Below are 14,033 nucleotides of genomic sequence, written 5' to 3' on the forward strand. Positions count from 1 at the left end.
GTTTTGAGTTCTGGAATTCTGTCGCCAGAACCTATCTTAGAATTCACGGAGGAATGCACAAGAAAAATCGGAATCGCGAAATTTTCATTTTTCCGCATTTTCCAAAACCTATAAATAGCTAGAAAATGAAAAATTTGCAAAACTTCACCCATTTTCTTCCCAAACCCGCGAGCAACCCAAGGAGAGGAGGAGGAAGTTATTTTCGCCGTTTCTTGCCCGATTGCTGCACCGTTCGTTGCTATTCGAAGACTTCGAGGTATAGATACTATCTCTCACTTCTGATCGTCAATTCTGTCGACTTTCTCTATGTCCTTCTGTGCTCAAAGTTTTGAGCTTTTTGTAAAACTGTCCAAATAACTCGATTTCTCTGTCTAAACTTATTCCCTGCATGCCCAAGAGCGTGTTTAGAGGATTACATTTTGCCGAATGTCGCCGAAATGCCGCCGGAATTCATTTCTGTTGGAAAAACCCATTCCTAGACAAAGTCTCATCCTTTAAGATGAAAACTCTCGACTTAGCTTAGCGCTAGTAGAATTAGTTGTCATAAACGTCGTTGGTAACGTCCCCATCCAATTTGTTTTTCGAAATTCCAATTTTGAAATTCTGAGCTGAAAATATTGACCAAAATACCCCTGCGACAGTTTTCGATCCGAAAATTTTTCTGAGTTTAGATTCGTCTTAGTTACGACTAATGATAACCTAGGAACCAAGTTTGATCGAAGAAAAATCGACGCACACAATTGTGATGTGTGGCCGAGAGCTCCTCTTTAGGGGGAGGAAAATTTCGTTTTTCGAAAACTTGTCTTAACGCGTTAGATTACCGTACTTCGGAGTTTATAATGCTTCGTGTAACCCTAGTATCTATTGTTTGCTGAGTTTCTGACTCAATGTGATTGATTTCTGTGAATTTGCTCTAAGGTTCGTTCGAGGAACTTTGTGGAGCCGAAGAGGAAGATTGTGAAGGAAAGTTTGAGGAGCGAGCTGGAGAACCTACAGGTGAGGGCATCTCACTGAATACTAGATAATGAATTAGGTGTCGACGAATTCGACTTGATTTACTGTTTATGCACTTGATTGTGTTTGACTGGGAAAAATGTTTTCTAAGGCTACGGCTGACAATTGATAATCATTTATTGCTTGAATTGTTTGAGATAGATTCACATGCTATGTGCTAAATGGTTAATCTAGGATGTGTTGATATTGATTCACATGCTATGTGCTAAATGGTTATTCTACAATGTGTTGATATATGTGCCAGGACTGTTGGATTGTGTTACTTTGATTATGCAAATACACATATATCTGTTGTTCGTCAGAGTGAGGATAACAGGCAGTTATGCCAGATTTATCGGGAGATTTTGAGAAAGTTTGACGGGACGAACAGAGATTCGGGCCTTGTTGTTGTTTTGATGGATCGAGACCTTCCCTGGGAATGACTTGGGATTATGGGATCTTTTAAACTCATAAGATTAGTGACAAAACTAAATGGAAACTATTTTACAAGGAAAATTCATAAGACATTAAACAACCTCTGAATCTTTAAATAATGATCACAATCGCAAATAAGAGCTTAGGACTTGAACATTAGTTTTGGAAAATGAGAAGTGTCACCGAGTCCAAGTTTTGAGGAAACCAATGAGTTTCCGAGTATGTTGATACTCCTTGCTCGATGAGCAGTTTTGTTGTTTGACTATCTAAAAGATAAGTCGGGAAAATTAATAAGTTTCTGAGTATGTTGATGCTCTTTTGCTCGATGAACAGTTTTGTTGTTGAGTTATTTGAAAGATAAGCCGGGAAATGGGTAGTTTCCAAGTACATTGGTACTTTTTGCTCTCTGAGCAATTTTTGACCATCGGATGGAGATGAGTCGGATGATTCGAGAAATCATCATGACATATTTTTTATAATTAATTGTCTTTTGTCGCAGAATCGACATTTACCTTAGGGTATTCTTTTTAGAGACAATAAGTTAGCTAGAACACGTGACGACGTGACGAGTGAGGTCGGAGACGTTGTTTGGCTAATCACTTTGCATCCATGCACTCATTTTGAGGTTAATACACGGTGGGATGCCGGACCTCGGTGTATTCTAAAATGGTCATAAGACCCGGATTTCCACATAAGAACACTGCGGTGATTCTTGGTAGCTGACGGAAATGACAGACCTACGGGTTCACTGCTGATCTGACTACATTTTGTTTGGTATAAGAGACACCCGAGCAGAAATGGTCCCACCGTGGCTGGTGTTAGGGCTGACTCGTTGGTGCCCATCCCTCCGGATTGCATCTTGTTCCTTAGCATTTGCATTTCATGCACCATTCATGCTGATTTAGTTGCTGATTGTATTTGTTACTTGTTAACATTGTTTGAGATATGTTAATTGCCAGCAAATGTTATTTATTCTTATTCGGCAGGATATACAATTTATAATGTTGTCATTCATATCTAAGCCTATGTGGCTACTACTTAAACTTTACCTATTGGATGTACTATTATGTAATTCTTTGAGTTGACCCTTGCGCGTGCTACCTGTGTATGGGGGGCTATGTATGCCCTTTTTGTCAGATGTCGATGGCAGATTGGTTCGAGATGGTCGTCCCTTCGGGGGGGACAAGGTTCGAGATGTTGGACCAGGATACCCCGGGCTCATGGGTGGTCGACCCCGCCGGTCACCGAGCTATCTATTCGGGGCGAATAATGGAGGACCGCGTCGACAGAATGGGAAACTTGATGCATGGAGTCTTGAGACGCTACACCGTCAGCTTCAACCTACCACCGGGCGTGCACTGTGGCCCTGGAGTTGTAGCACCACCACCACCGTTGCCTGAGGACGAGGAGGACCCTTCGGGGGAGTTGCCTGTAGGAGGGACTTCATCTGATTCTAGCTGACCCACCGTCGCGGCTGCTGTTGATTTGGGATCGGGTACAGTACCCGCCGTACCAGCTGTGAGGACCGATGCAGTCATAGACCTGATCGTCTTGGATTCAGATTCAAACGACGACCATGGTGATGCGTAGCTGGGAGTGGTGTGTTGTACTCCTCTAGTCAGGATTAGGGTAGGAGTAGCGTCGTGGCTCTGATCTTCAGTTTTCTCATTTTGGGCAGGGTAGGTCCCCGACCTTTAGCTTTTTGTGTGGCTCTCTTTACGGGAGTCACAGGGAGTTGGTCGGACTAGGAGGTCTTCGGGCTGTTTTGGGCTGACCTACTTTCGTTTGGAGGACTGTATTCAGAATACTGACCTTATATTTTGTTCTGTACATATTTGCCGACAGGCACTACTTTCCCGTCACTGGAGGTTACTCGTGACGTGGCATGCTGTTTACTGTGGGGATTGTATATATATTTGTATATTAGTCTTGTTTATCTTTCGTCGATACGTCTTTAAATTCGACAAGTCTTTTATTTATTTAAAACAATTATCGAAAAAAAAATATTCACTTTTTTTTTCCGCCTTTATTTTCTTTTTGGTTACTAAAGTGACGCCACCGAAATCGGGGTGTTACAAGTTACCTGCGGATTCGAGTTTGAGGTATGATGAGGACCCCAAGAGATTGTTTAATTGTCTAGCAAGAATGACTTTGCACCATTGATTGAATGGTGTATAGAGATCTTGCGTACGACCTCTTCTTTGAATGTCATTGCTCCTCATTGGGCAGAGAGTCGTCGACCTTGGGAGGAGGAAGGACCAAATTATCATATAGGAACCAATCGACAATGAGTCATTTAGATGATTAGTGGTAAACATGCTCAGCAATTTGGTGACTTGTACTTTTTTGTCATAGGCAAAGATCTTTACCTTCTCCAAACAACCTTGATTGGTAAGTGGTAGCCATGCTCGGTGAGAGAGTAGTCATGGTTGTGAGTAAGCTACCTTTTGTTGGTTTTCTTTTAATGGTAGGCGAAGATGTACGGTAGCTGACGACATACCCAAAGAACGCTCCAGATGCATCTTGAACATAACTGATGAGGAGAGGAAGTTGAAGATTATTGACGTTGGGTGGTCATGTTATCTATGTTGGCGACCACCAGAATAAGAGTATGTCACATTTGGACATCATTGGAAGAGTGGTAGGTGAGAGGTACATCATATGCTTGTCAATCGTAGGATGTAGCCCAAATGTGTTTTACATAAGATTAACAATTGTGTTGTGTAGTGACCATGAACATCGGCACTCACCGGAACATGAGTCCCTCAGCTGTGACCATCATTGGAAGAGTGATGAGCGAGATGAATATAAAATATGCTTTCCAATCGTAAGATCTAGTCGAGGGGTGTTTCACACACGCTTGACAATTTAGGTTGCAGAGGTCGTGAAAAAAAAGTCCTTCAGTTTGTATTTATAGATTTTATTCACCACTTTTCTAATCCTTTTTTTCTCAAGTTCATCTCATAATAATCAATTTCTTAACAATGTAATTCGATTGGTTTGAGTCACTGACTTTCATAAAAATTTGCCCAATTACTCTAGGACATACGAGTCTAATGGAAAATTGATTATTATATGACACCACCAGATCGTTAATCTGATTTCTGTTGGTTTGAGCTGTATTGAATAACACTATTTAACTGAATCACTTCACATTAAACCCTAGTCAAATCAATTGCAATCAGTTCGGTTCTCTAGTTTATTCTTCCATCCCTTCCCAATCACCCAATTAGTTTTTTTCTTTCTTGACATTAGTCCTTTATTTTTACACATTTCAAACTTTACTATTTATAACTCTTTTCAATTTTATTTTTTTCTAAATCACTTTTGACAAGTTTGTAAAGTATTTAGACACACTATCCATTTTTCTTATCAAATTCTAGAAAAAGTGGCTAATTACATCTACATTTATTACTTTTTGAAATTAATTACATCTACATTAATCACCCTTAATGGGGGATATTGGAGTATATCTTATGCCATTTGAAGTGTCACATTTGTGATTAAAAAACATTAATTTAACCTTGTTCATCATCATAATTTTTTCTCTCAAGCATTAAGAAACATTAATTTTCCCGAAAAAGAGAACAAAAGTTGAATCGTGGATTTGAGGTTGCTCTCTCACAAATCACGTCCCATTCCTTCCTTCCCCAAGAGGACAAGCATCAGAATCAAACACTTGCCAAGTTGTTGTCATTTCATCCACTACAACACGCATTGCTGTCTCCCAAGGTTTCTGCTTTTCATTTGTTTCATGATCCAAATCCATTTTTTTGTTATTTTTCCTTTCTGGGTATCTCAATTTCCTGTGTGAATTTTTTTTCTTCCACCCTTCCTGATGGGCATCTGAGTTTTGAAGGCTAACTGTGGATTTTTCATAATTTGTGATTTTTTTTTTCTGATTAATTGCTTGCAAGAACAAATTTGAAGTACATGATTTTTTGATCTTTGATTTGTTACATTTTAACTCAGAATTTGTTGCATCATATTGATTATTTATGTATATGTGGATGTAACAGGGCTGCTATTGGTGGTTGATCTCATCTCAGACATCTTCTATGTGGTTTTCATCACTGGAAGGAAAGCTATAATTTATGATTTAAACTTGGAAAATTTTCTGTTGTTTTAAAAGCTTTCACTCTTGAGGGTGTAGTAGTGTAGAGCTTGATTCATTGATTGTATTTAATGAATGACGAGTTGGGGTTCACCCAAAGGTTCTCCTAGAATGTCTTCACATCCAAGGCCTCTTTCTTGGATTGTAGTTGTAGTGGGAGCATTGGCAGTTTTCTTGTTTTATGCTTCATGGGTTCTTTTATCGTCCCCAGTTGGTTCGACGGTTCAGGGGTATTTTTATGGTGTAGGTAGTTCAGAGAAGTTAGGCTTTTCGGTTTCTCAATTAAATGAAGCTGCTGTTGATCCTCACTTGAGTAAAAGTTCAGATCTTGTTGATAACAAACCGTCTTTTGATCCAAAATCTACCACAACCTCCACCGATCGGTCTGATGATGGTGTGGTGGAAAAAACTGATGCAACATCAAACTCACAAGTAGACTCAAGTGAGCCTGCTTCAGTGAAAGTTCCGGTGACCAAGGAGGTGAATGGCGCGGAAACTTCTGATAAGGAAGTTATTAATTCACAAGAACAGGTGACTTCATCTGGTGACGGTTCAGATGCGGCCAGTATTAGCTTGCCTGCTCAAACAAATCCACAAGTTGTTTTGACTTCGAACGTGACAGGTAGTGTTAGAACTGAGGAACCCACTTCTGCAGTTTTGAATGATCAGTCTGGTGCTGCAATTAAAACATCAGATGAGACCTCTTCTGATGGTTCCACATCAACAGCTGTTCCAACATCAGTAGAGAAGCCAAATAACACATCCAATGCTGGTTCAGCTGATTCAGGTAGTTGTCATATTTTCCTCTGCACTAGCTTGTTTTCAATGTATCATTGTATTCAGTGTTTACCATTCTTGTTATACGTACTTGATAATAACATAAATTGTCTTGTTCTTCTTTACTTCACTCTCTTTTGGAAACACATTGTGTGTAGTGAAATAGTTTCGTTTTATTAATTTAAAGTAATTACTATTGTCATTTAACTTTCGACTGTGATCTGGTTAATGTAACACCAATTTTATCATCCGTCTAGTAAATTTCTGACAATAAACTAAGCAAGAGATATGTTTAGTCTTTAACACATTTTTTATACATGCTGCTTCACATATTTGAAGTTATGATTTTATGGATTCGGCTAGAGAGAGAAATTCCTTTTTGGGTAAAAATGTATTTTTTCAGTGGGCAATAATAGCAATAGTGGTCTCACTGTCCATATATTTCTGTGAGTACAGCAATGAGGGCTTGAAATGAGATTTAATGCTTCGGCCAGTTTAGCTTGATTTTAGTGTGACTGTTAAGTAACCTCTCTTTTACCTTGGTGGTCTTTGTTTAAGTTCTCAACTGTGTTTATTAAGAGTTTTGTGAAAATTAGTACTTTTTCTTTGGCTTGGGATAGGGAGCATAATCAGACTAAGTTGTGAGTTGGAAGGTATGCACCATTGAAAGTGGTCCAAATTGTAGTATTATGGAGGCAACTGTCGCTGACATTACCATAGTGGAATACAGTTATTTTTCCACCCATTAGAACTTTACTCTTTTTAGTAAAAGTTGATTATGACGGCTTGTCAAGTCCGTCACTTGCAAAATATTTGACTCAATGTCACTCATGCAAGCCCACAGAGATTCATCATTCATTCCCTTCCAATTTTTACTCTTTGAGGTTCCAAGGTTCAATTACGGGTGGATTTTCATGTCATTCATTACTTTTGTCCCTTTTTATGACCCCTGATATGTGCACAAGGCTCCATATACTGCCTTATTTGTTGTCAAGTGATCCAACAAACTTTGATGCAATCTTTCAATTTAAGCACTGTTTTATGGTCTGTTACATAGGTTTGGTAATAACTTATAACAAGGAGCCCAAAACTCTGGCAGAGTACAGTTGTGTCACTACGGTTTTAACTTGACAACTTCTTACGGTATAGGGCTACATTTATGGCTTTGCTTTGGTGTTATTTTACCATTGTGGCATACAGTTATTTTTCCACCCATTAGAACTTCACTGTTTTTGGTAAAAGTTGATTATGACGGCTTGTCAACTCCGTCACATGCAAAATATTCGACTCAATGTCACTCATGCAAGCCCACAGAGATTCATCATTCATTTCCATCCAAATTTTACTCTTTGAGGTTCCAAGGTTCAATTACGGGTGGATTTTCATGTCATTCATTACTTTTGTCCCTTTTTATGGCCCCTAATATGTGCATAAGGCTCCATATACTGACTTATTTGTTGTCAAGTGATCCAGCGAACTTAGATGCATCCTTTCAATTGAAGCATTGTTTTATGGTTTGTTACATAGGTTTTAGTAATAACTTATAATTATAGCAAGGAGCCCAAAACTCTGGCAGAGTACAGTCGTGTCTCTACGGTTTTAACTTGACAATCTCTTATGGTAAAGGGCTACATTTATGGCTTTGCTTTGGTGTTGTTCATGGTTGCTTCAAGGCAGTTGCCATCTCTATTGTGCAGAAAAATGGGAAGCTTTGCTGCACTTTCAAATTTCAATAGTTGTGTTTTTTCTCTTTGAAGAAAGATGTGATTCTCCTGTTATGAACTTACTGTTAACCCTTTCAGGTCGATAAATTAAAGTTTTTCAACCTTGAGCAGTTTATGTTTCTTTCCCCTCTTTGACCTCAGATACCTCTTAATCACTTGTTTAGTTGTTCTTGCATAGGTTACTGTGTTGAGCAAGTAATCTATACTGTTGCACAGCTTTAATGAGCGTTAACATCTCCATAAAGTCAGGATTTGTCAATTTGCTTTGGGAAAAAGGAAAGGAAGGTTTGGGGTGTTTAGTTGTCTAGTTTGTCTGTTTGGTAAATTTATAGAAATTTTTTGGTCAAGAAAACCTCTGGGATAGATTGACATATTGATAATTGGTTGTTCGCTGTTCCTTATTTCTTTATGCAGTAGACCGATATCATTTTCTGTTTTTCTATTTTACGTTTCCCTTTATACAAACAAAAAAAAAAATTTCCGACAAAAAGTAAAGGGGTGTCAGGTGTGGAAAATATGGATTTAAAGTTGAATTTAGAGTAGTTTAACCTTTATGGACTACTGAGTACAAATGAAATATATAATTTAATTATTTGGTTTATGAGTTTATGAAGCATACTACAATTTAAGCCCTCCATTGTCCGGATTTGGCTGGTAACTAGGACACAGACACAAATACATAGACAGACATAGGTTACTGGGTTATCAGTGGCCTTGCTTTCAACTAGTTTTTCTAAAGGAAGGAGATTTCTGCTATATATTTTTAAATATTCTCAACATATGTAAATTGTGAGTAGCCGCATCTAATCTTATTACTAAGAATTTCTCAGTAGTAAACAGGAATAACCTTTATTCTAATAATATTGGTTGCACTTACTCTGTATAAGTTTTTAATTTGTGTTTTCCACTCTATCGCGTAGGCTGTGATCTGTACCATGGAAATTGGATTCATGATCCGTCAGGACCATTATATACAAACAATTCGTGCCCTCTGATTACACAGATGCAGAATTGCCAGGGTAATGGGAGACCTGACAAGGATTATGAGAACTGGAGATGGAAGCCCTTTCAGTGTGACATCCCACGATTTGACCCAAAGAAATTTTTGGAGCTGATGAGAGGGAGGACATTGGCTTTCATTGGAGATTCAGTAGCTCGAAACCAGATGGAATCAATGCTATGTATTCTCTGGCAGGTTATTTTTCTTTTGGATTCCTTATTGATCTGATTTGCAAGGAAAATAAAATGATCTCAAGATGATAATAATATTCACTGTTTTGCTGACTTGTCATTGTTAATATCTTCTCATTGTTGCTGCATATTTTGCGATTTTGGATTTTCTAGAACTTTGGGTACAAGTTAAATATTTGTATTTTATTTTGAAGCTGGTAATTCTATGTGCTTGCGTGTGAGCATCTATTTTGCCGGAGAAGCTTAACTTAAAATATGGTACTTTCAGGTCGAGGTACCGAAGAACCGGGGGAACCGTAACATGCAGCGATATTATTTTAGGTCCACACAAGTAATGATTGTCCGGATATGGTCATCATGGCTTGTCAAGTTAACATCTGAACCATTTGATTTTGCTCCAGCTGGTGTGGACAAGCTCCATCTTGATGCCCCTGATGAGAAATTGATGGAATACATTCCGCAATTCGATGTGGTTGTTCTTTCTTCCGGTCACTGGTTCGCCAAGCAGTCTGTGTATATTCTGAACAATGAGATAGTGGGAGGACAGTTATGGTGGCCAGACAAGTCCAAGCAAATGAAGGTCAACAACATCAAAGCATATGGTATCTCTGTTGAAACAATTCTTGCTGCTCTTGCTACACATCCAAATTACACAGGGCTTGTGATTGTGCGTTCTTATTCTCCCGACCATTACGAGGGTGGGGCATGGAACACAGGTGGGTCATGCACTGGGAAGGTTAAGCCTATTGCAATAGGTGAACTGGTGGAAAATGGGTTCACAAATACAATGCATGAGCAACAAGTTACAGGCTTTAACAGAGCAATGAAAAGGGCTACAAATAGAGCAAAGTTGAGGTTGATGGATATCACTGAAGCCTTTCAATACAGGCATGATGGTCATCCTGGTCCTTATAGGAGTCCTGACCCAAATAAGCTCACAAAACGCGGCCCAGATGGAAGGCCGCCGCCACAGGATTGCTTGCACTGGTGCATGCCAGGTCCTGTAGATACCTGGAATGAACTTGTGTTTGAAATCATTAAGAGTGAATATGAAGGTAGAATTGCATCATAAGATTTATTTTTTTGTTTATTTTTTTGACAATCAAGCTGCATGTTGTCCCTCTAAGAATTTTGAGTTTCTAGGGAGGGTTAAAAATAGAGTTCAGTTGTACCTTTGGATAGAATAATATGTTATATAGAAATTAATTTATTTTAAGGATTGGGTTGGTAATCTGGTAGCTTATATTTCTTAACCATCAAAAGCTATCTGCTATACTTGAATAATTGCATGTTTGAATCAACTTTTATTTTTGCAGTATCAATTTTTCCTTTTAGAAATTACTCATATAAGCTTCTCCTCATAATTGATTTTGACTTTAGAAGTAATTGTAGAAGGATTTCCAAACATGGATTAAACATGTGAATGAGAAAGTTCTGGTTTTGAATATCACCTTCATTGTTACATTTGGGCTTACATTTGTTTCTCAAATTTTAGTTGTTACTTTTGGTATTTAGTTGGCTGTGGTGGTTCTTTGTTACTATGGAATTGGAGGTCATATGTAGAAACAAGTAAACCAAACAAGTTTATCAAAAGGATGCTCTGATAAAACATGAAGTTTCATGTCGTGTTGGAGGTTCACCGCTAACATTTTTTTGTTTGGAATTTTATGAAAGTAGTATTTTATCAACAAATATAAATTAGTAAAAAGTTATTTAAGATTGTATTGAATTAGATTAAATTTAACTTTTGAAAGAATTTGAATAAAATAAAAAATATTGGATAGGATAAACTTGCATCTCAATATCTAAACATTTCAATGCCTAAACATCCTATCAAATCCAAATTGGTAAGAACATCTTTATCATTACTTGCTAAAAATAAAACATCTCCAAAAGCAACTCAAGTGTGCTCAAGAATTGGAGAGCATCCCTCATCTCAAAAAAGAAAAAAAGAAAGGCTCAATTGCACTTTTGCTCCCTCATCTTTCACCGTTGTGCGAAGTCTCTCCCCTATGTTTGAAAGGAGCAGATTCCCTCCCTCATGTATTAAAATGTGAAGATTCGCCCCTTCTGTTAGTTAGTCGTCTAAAAGCTAACGCAGGTTGCTATTTTCACCCCCTTTTTTACTATCTCCACCACTTACATGATTTCTGGAAAAAAAATTATTGGATGGAAAAAAAATTATTGGATGGAAAAAAAAATATGTGGAAGAGAGATGAAGGTTTTTTTTTCTTTTATAAAAATATATATTTTTTTTTCTGTTTTTAACTTATTTCATTTATTTTTTTCTTTATTTTATATTTCTGATTGAGGGGTGTGGTTAGTAAAAGGAGAGGTGAAAATAGCAATCTCGTTAATAATGGGATGGAAAGTTAACAGTAGCACAAATTTAAACATGAGGGAGGAAATCTGCTCCTTTTAAACATGAGGGAGGGACTTCGCACAACGGTGAAAGATAAGGGAGCAAAAGTGCAATTAAGCCAAAAAGAAAAAAAAGAATTGGAGAGCATCCCAAATGCGCTTCATATGGAAGTAGTTAATGGTAAGTAGAGTTTGTGTGATCCCACAATGATTCTTATGCTGTCTCTTATGCAATGATAATAATGAGATTTCTCTACAACTCATTTGATTACAATCATGAAAAAATCTAAGCCTAATTTTTATATTTAATGCCTAATATTGCTAAGAAAAATTAACAATTAACTTATTCAATATTATGGGTGTTGGGGAGATTCCAAACACGCACTATTGATCAGTTAAATGTAATATTTTGAATTAACTGCAACAGTAATATTGAAGTCAATGTTGAAGTCAATGCAATAGCGATATTTTTAAAACTTATAGATAGACTAATTTACAACAATTTATCCACAATTGAATTTCAAATTCTCTCATCTCCAACATATTTTTACTCAAACATGAGGATGTTAAATTGTTTTTTTTTAATATTGGATTAAGCATTCAAGAATTATTTTTTTTTGTTACAAGAGGAAAATCAACGAAAGAGGAAAACTAGCTAATGGCATCTAAATACATCGATGCATAAACATATGAGGGAGGCCGACGCCAAACTTGTGGAGGGGACCCAATTCTGCAAGCTTCTCGAACTAGAGCATCCGCTGTGTTATTCCTATTGCGCTCAATCTACACCAGCTGAATATCCTCAAAGGTGGCCATGAGCTCTCTCACGCGAGTAATTTCATCCCGATTCCAGAAAGTAGTCCCCTCGCTCGCTTGCTGCAAAGCACCAACCACCCTAGGGCAATCCGTGCAACATTTCACTGTACTATAGCCATTTTCTAGAGCATGATGCAGGCCAAGCTCAACTGCCAAGAGCTTAGCCAGGAACGCACTTCCCTGGCTAACACTTCTGGACTTCCTTGTGACCCAGCTGTTGTTCTGATCCCAAAGTACCGCTACGCTCCCCATTCTACCCAGCTGAGGATTCCAGCTCCCATCTACTGTGATGGTGACGGCCAAAGACCTGTTGCTCTCGACCTCGTGCTCAACAGTAATAGATTCTGGTGATTGTTCCTGCATAACCTTTCGCCAAACAGCTTCATCACGGAGGATGGATCTAAGGATGCTATTTAAGGTGGGTATTTGTGGCTCAAACACCCTGCAATTCCGCGAGCGCCATATCCACCACATCATTGCAATACCAAGAACGCTGTTGCTGCGAGACAGCAGCTCGAGGAACTTGAAAGTCCAATGACGGTGCTGGGGATGGCAGAACTGATCGGAAGCTGTTCCAAACAAGTCGCACGTTCTGGCACTCGCGAAAGAGATGATCTAAATCTTCATGGTCTGCACTACAATTAGGGCACGTTGCGTTAATCGCCAGATGAGAATGATAGCGCTTGGCATTTGTAGGGAGGGCACCATGGTTAATTTGTGTGTGTATATATATATATATATATATATATATATATATATATATATTAATTTGTTCAATAATGAATCGATTTAAGCACAAAAAAAAAAATGAATCGATTTGACTAGTTTGGAAATTCTAGACCCATGTTCGAGACGGGCCAAAAGTAAAAACGTTACATTTGACTAATTTGGAGATTTCAAACAGGTAATAATGATTAATTAAATGTAACATTTTAAATTAACTGCAACGGTAAAATTGAAGTAAATGCAACGGTAATATTACCTATGAAAGGTTCTCTTTATACTCTTCACCCATTCTGACTTCTCACTTCAAAGAATAGCCCCCCTCTTCTCTCTCGATGAACCTTGACCAGACACCCACCTTCTGCGCGACTCCGTCGTTGCTCCTATGTTCCCCTTCTTCTCTTCTCCTGCATGAAACCTCTGCTCCTCCGATGCAACGTTTCAGCGCTGCCCCGTCACAACCCAACCCTATGCTTCGAAGGTACAATTTTGATCTTCAAATCGCTCTTCTCATCTTTGATTTCATAGAACACCATTCTCATTTCAACTATCTTCTCATCTCTACTATGTTTTGATGAATTGCTGATCTGATTATGATTTTTTTCCCCTTTTCCCCATTACTGATTAATGTAATTGTTGAATGATTTGATTAATTTCTATTGTTATCAGTCTAATCTGTCTTCATCATTATTATAATTTTCTATTTTTTTTTTCACCAGGTAAACTCTTATGTTACAATTCTGGAGTTTGACCTTCCTTACAAAGTACTTGCAAGTGCTATCAAGTCCAAATCTAGTTCTTCTAAGTTCTAACCTTTTCTCTCTTTTGAATTTGAAATTTAAACAATTTTATTCTCCTTATCTCATCCTAGCATAAATTCAAATCCTTTCTTTTCATTG

At 38.0% G+C, this 14,033-nt stretch overlaps 1 protein-coding gene across 2 annotated transcripts; it reads left to right on the top strand.

Annotated features, from left to right (window-relative positions):
• The first annotated feature begins 4,941 nt into the window (after positions 1–4,941).
• LOC130718059 (protein YLS7-like) lies at positions 4,942–10,450 on the top strand. Of its 2 annotated transcripts, none has more exons than XM_057568510.1 (4): positions 4,942–5,160; positions 5,448–6,329; positions 8,964–9,238; positions 9,503–10,450. In XM_057568510.1, the coding sequence occupies exons 2-4, from the start codon at positions 5,618–5,620 to the stop codon at positions 10,304–10,306; spliced, it is 1,791 nt and encodes a 596-aa protein (XP_057424493.1). In that variant the 5' UTR covers positions 4,942–5,160; positions 5,448–5,617; the 3' UTR covers positions 10,307–10,450. The 2 variants fall into 2 exon arrangements, with proteins under 2 accessions (XP_057424493.1, XP_057424494.1); XM_057568511.1 differs by lacking the exon at positions 4,942–5,160 and adding an exon at positions 5,180–5,357.
• The last annotated feature ends 3,583 nt before the right edge of the window (positions 10,451–14,033 follow it).

Source organism: Lotus japonicus, chromosome 5 (assembly GCF_012489685.1).
Source record: "Lotus japonicus ecotype B-129 chromosome 5, LjGifu_v1.2".
Lineage (NCBI taxonomy): Eukaryota > Viridiplantae > Streptophyta > Magnoliopsida > Fabales > Fabaceae > Lotus > Lotus japonicus.

Coding starts and splice junctions, on each gene's coding strand:
- LOC130718059 (XM_057568510.1), top strand. CDS start 5,618: ATGACGAGTTGGGGTTCACCCAAAGGTTCTCCTAGAATGTCTTCACAT. Junction 6,330..8,963: donor TGCTGGTTCAGCTGATTCAG/GTAGTTGTCATA, acceptor TCTATCGCGTAG/GCTGTGATCTGTACCATGGA. Junction 9,239..9,502: donor TGCTATGTATTCTCTGGCAG/GTTATTTTTCTT, acceptor TGGTACTTTCAG/GTCGAGGTACCGAAGAACCG.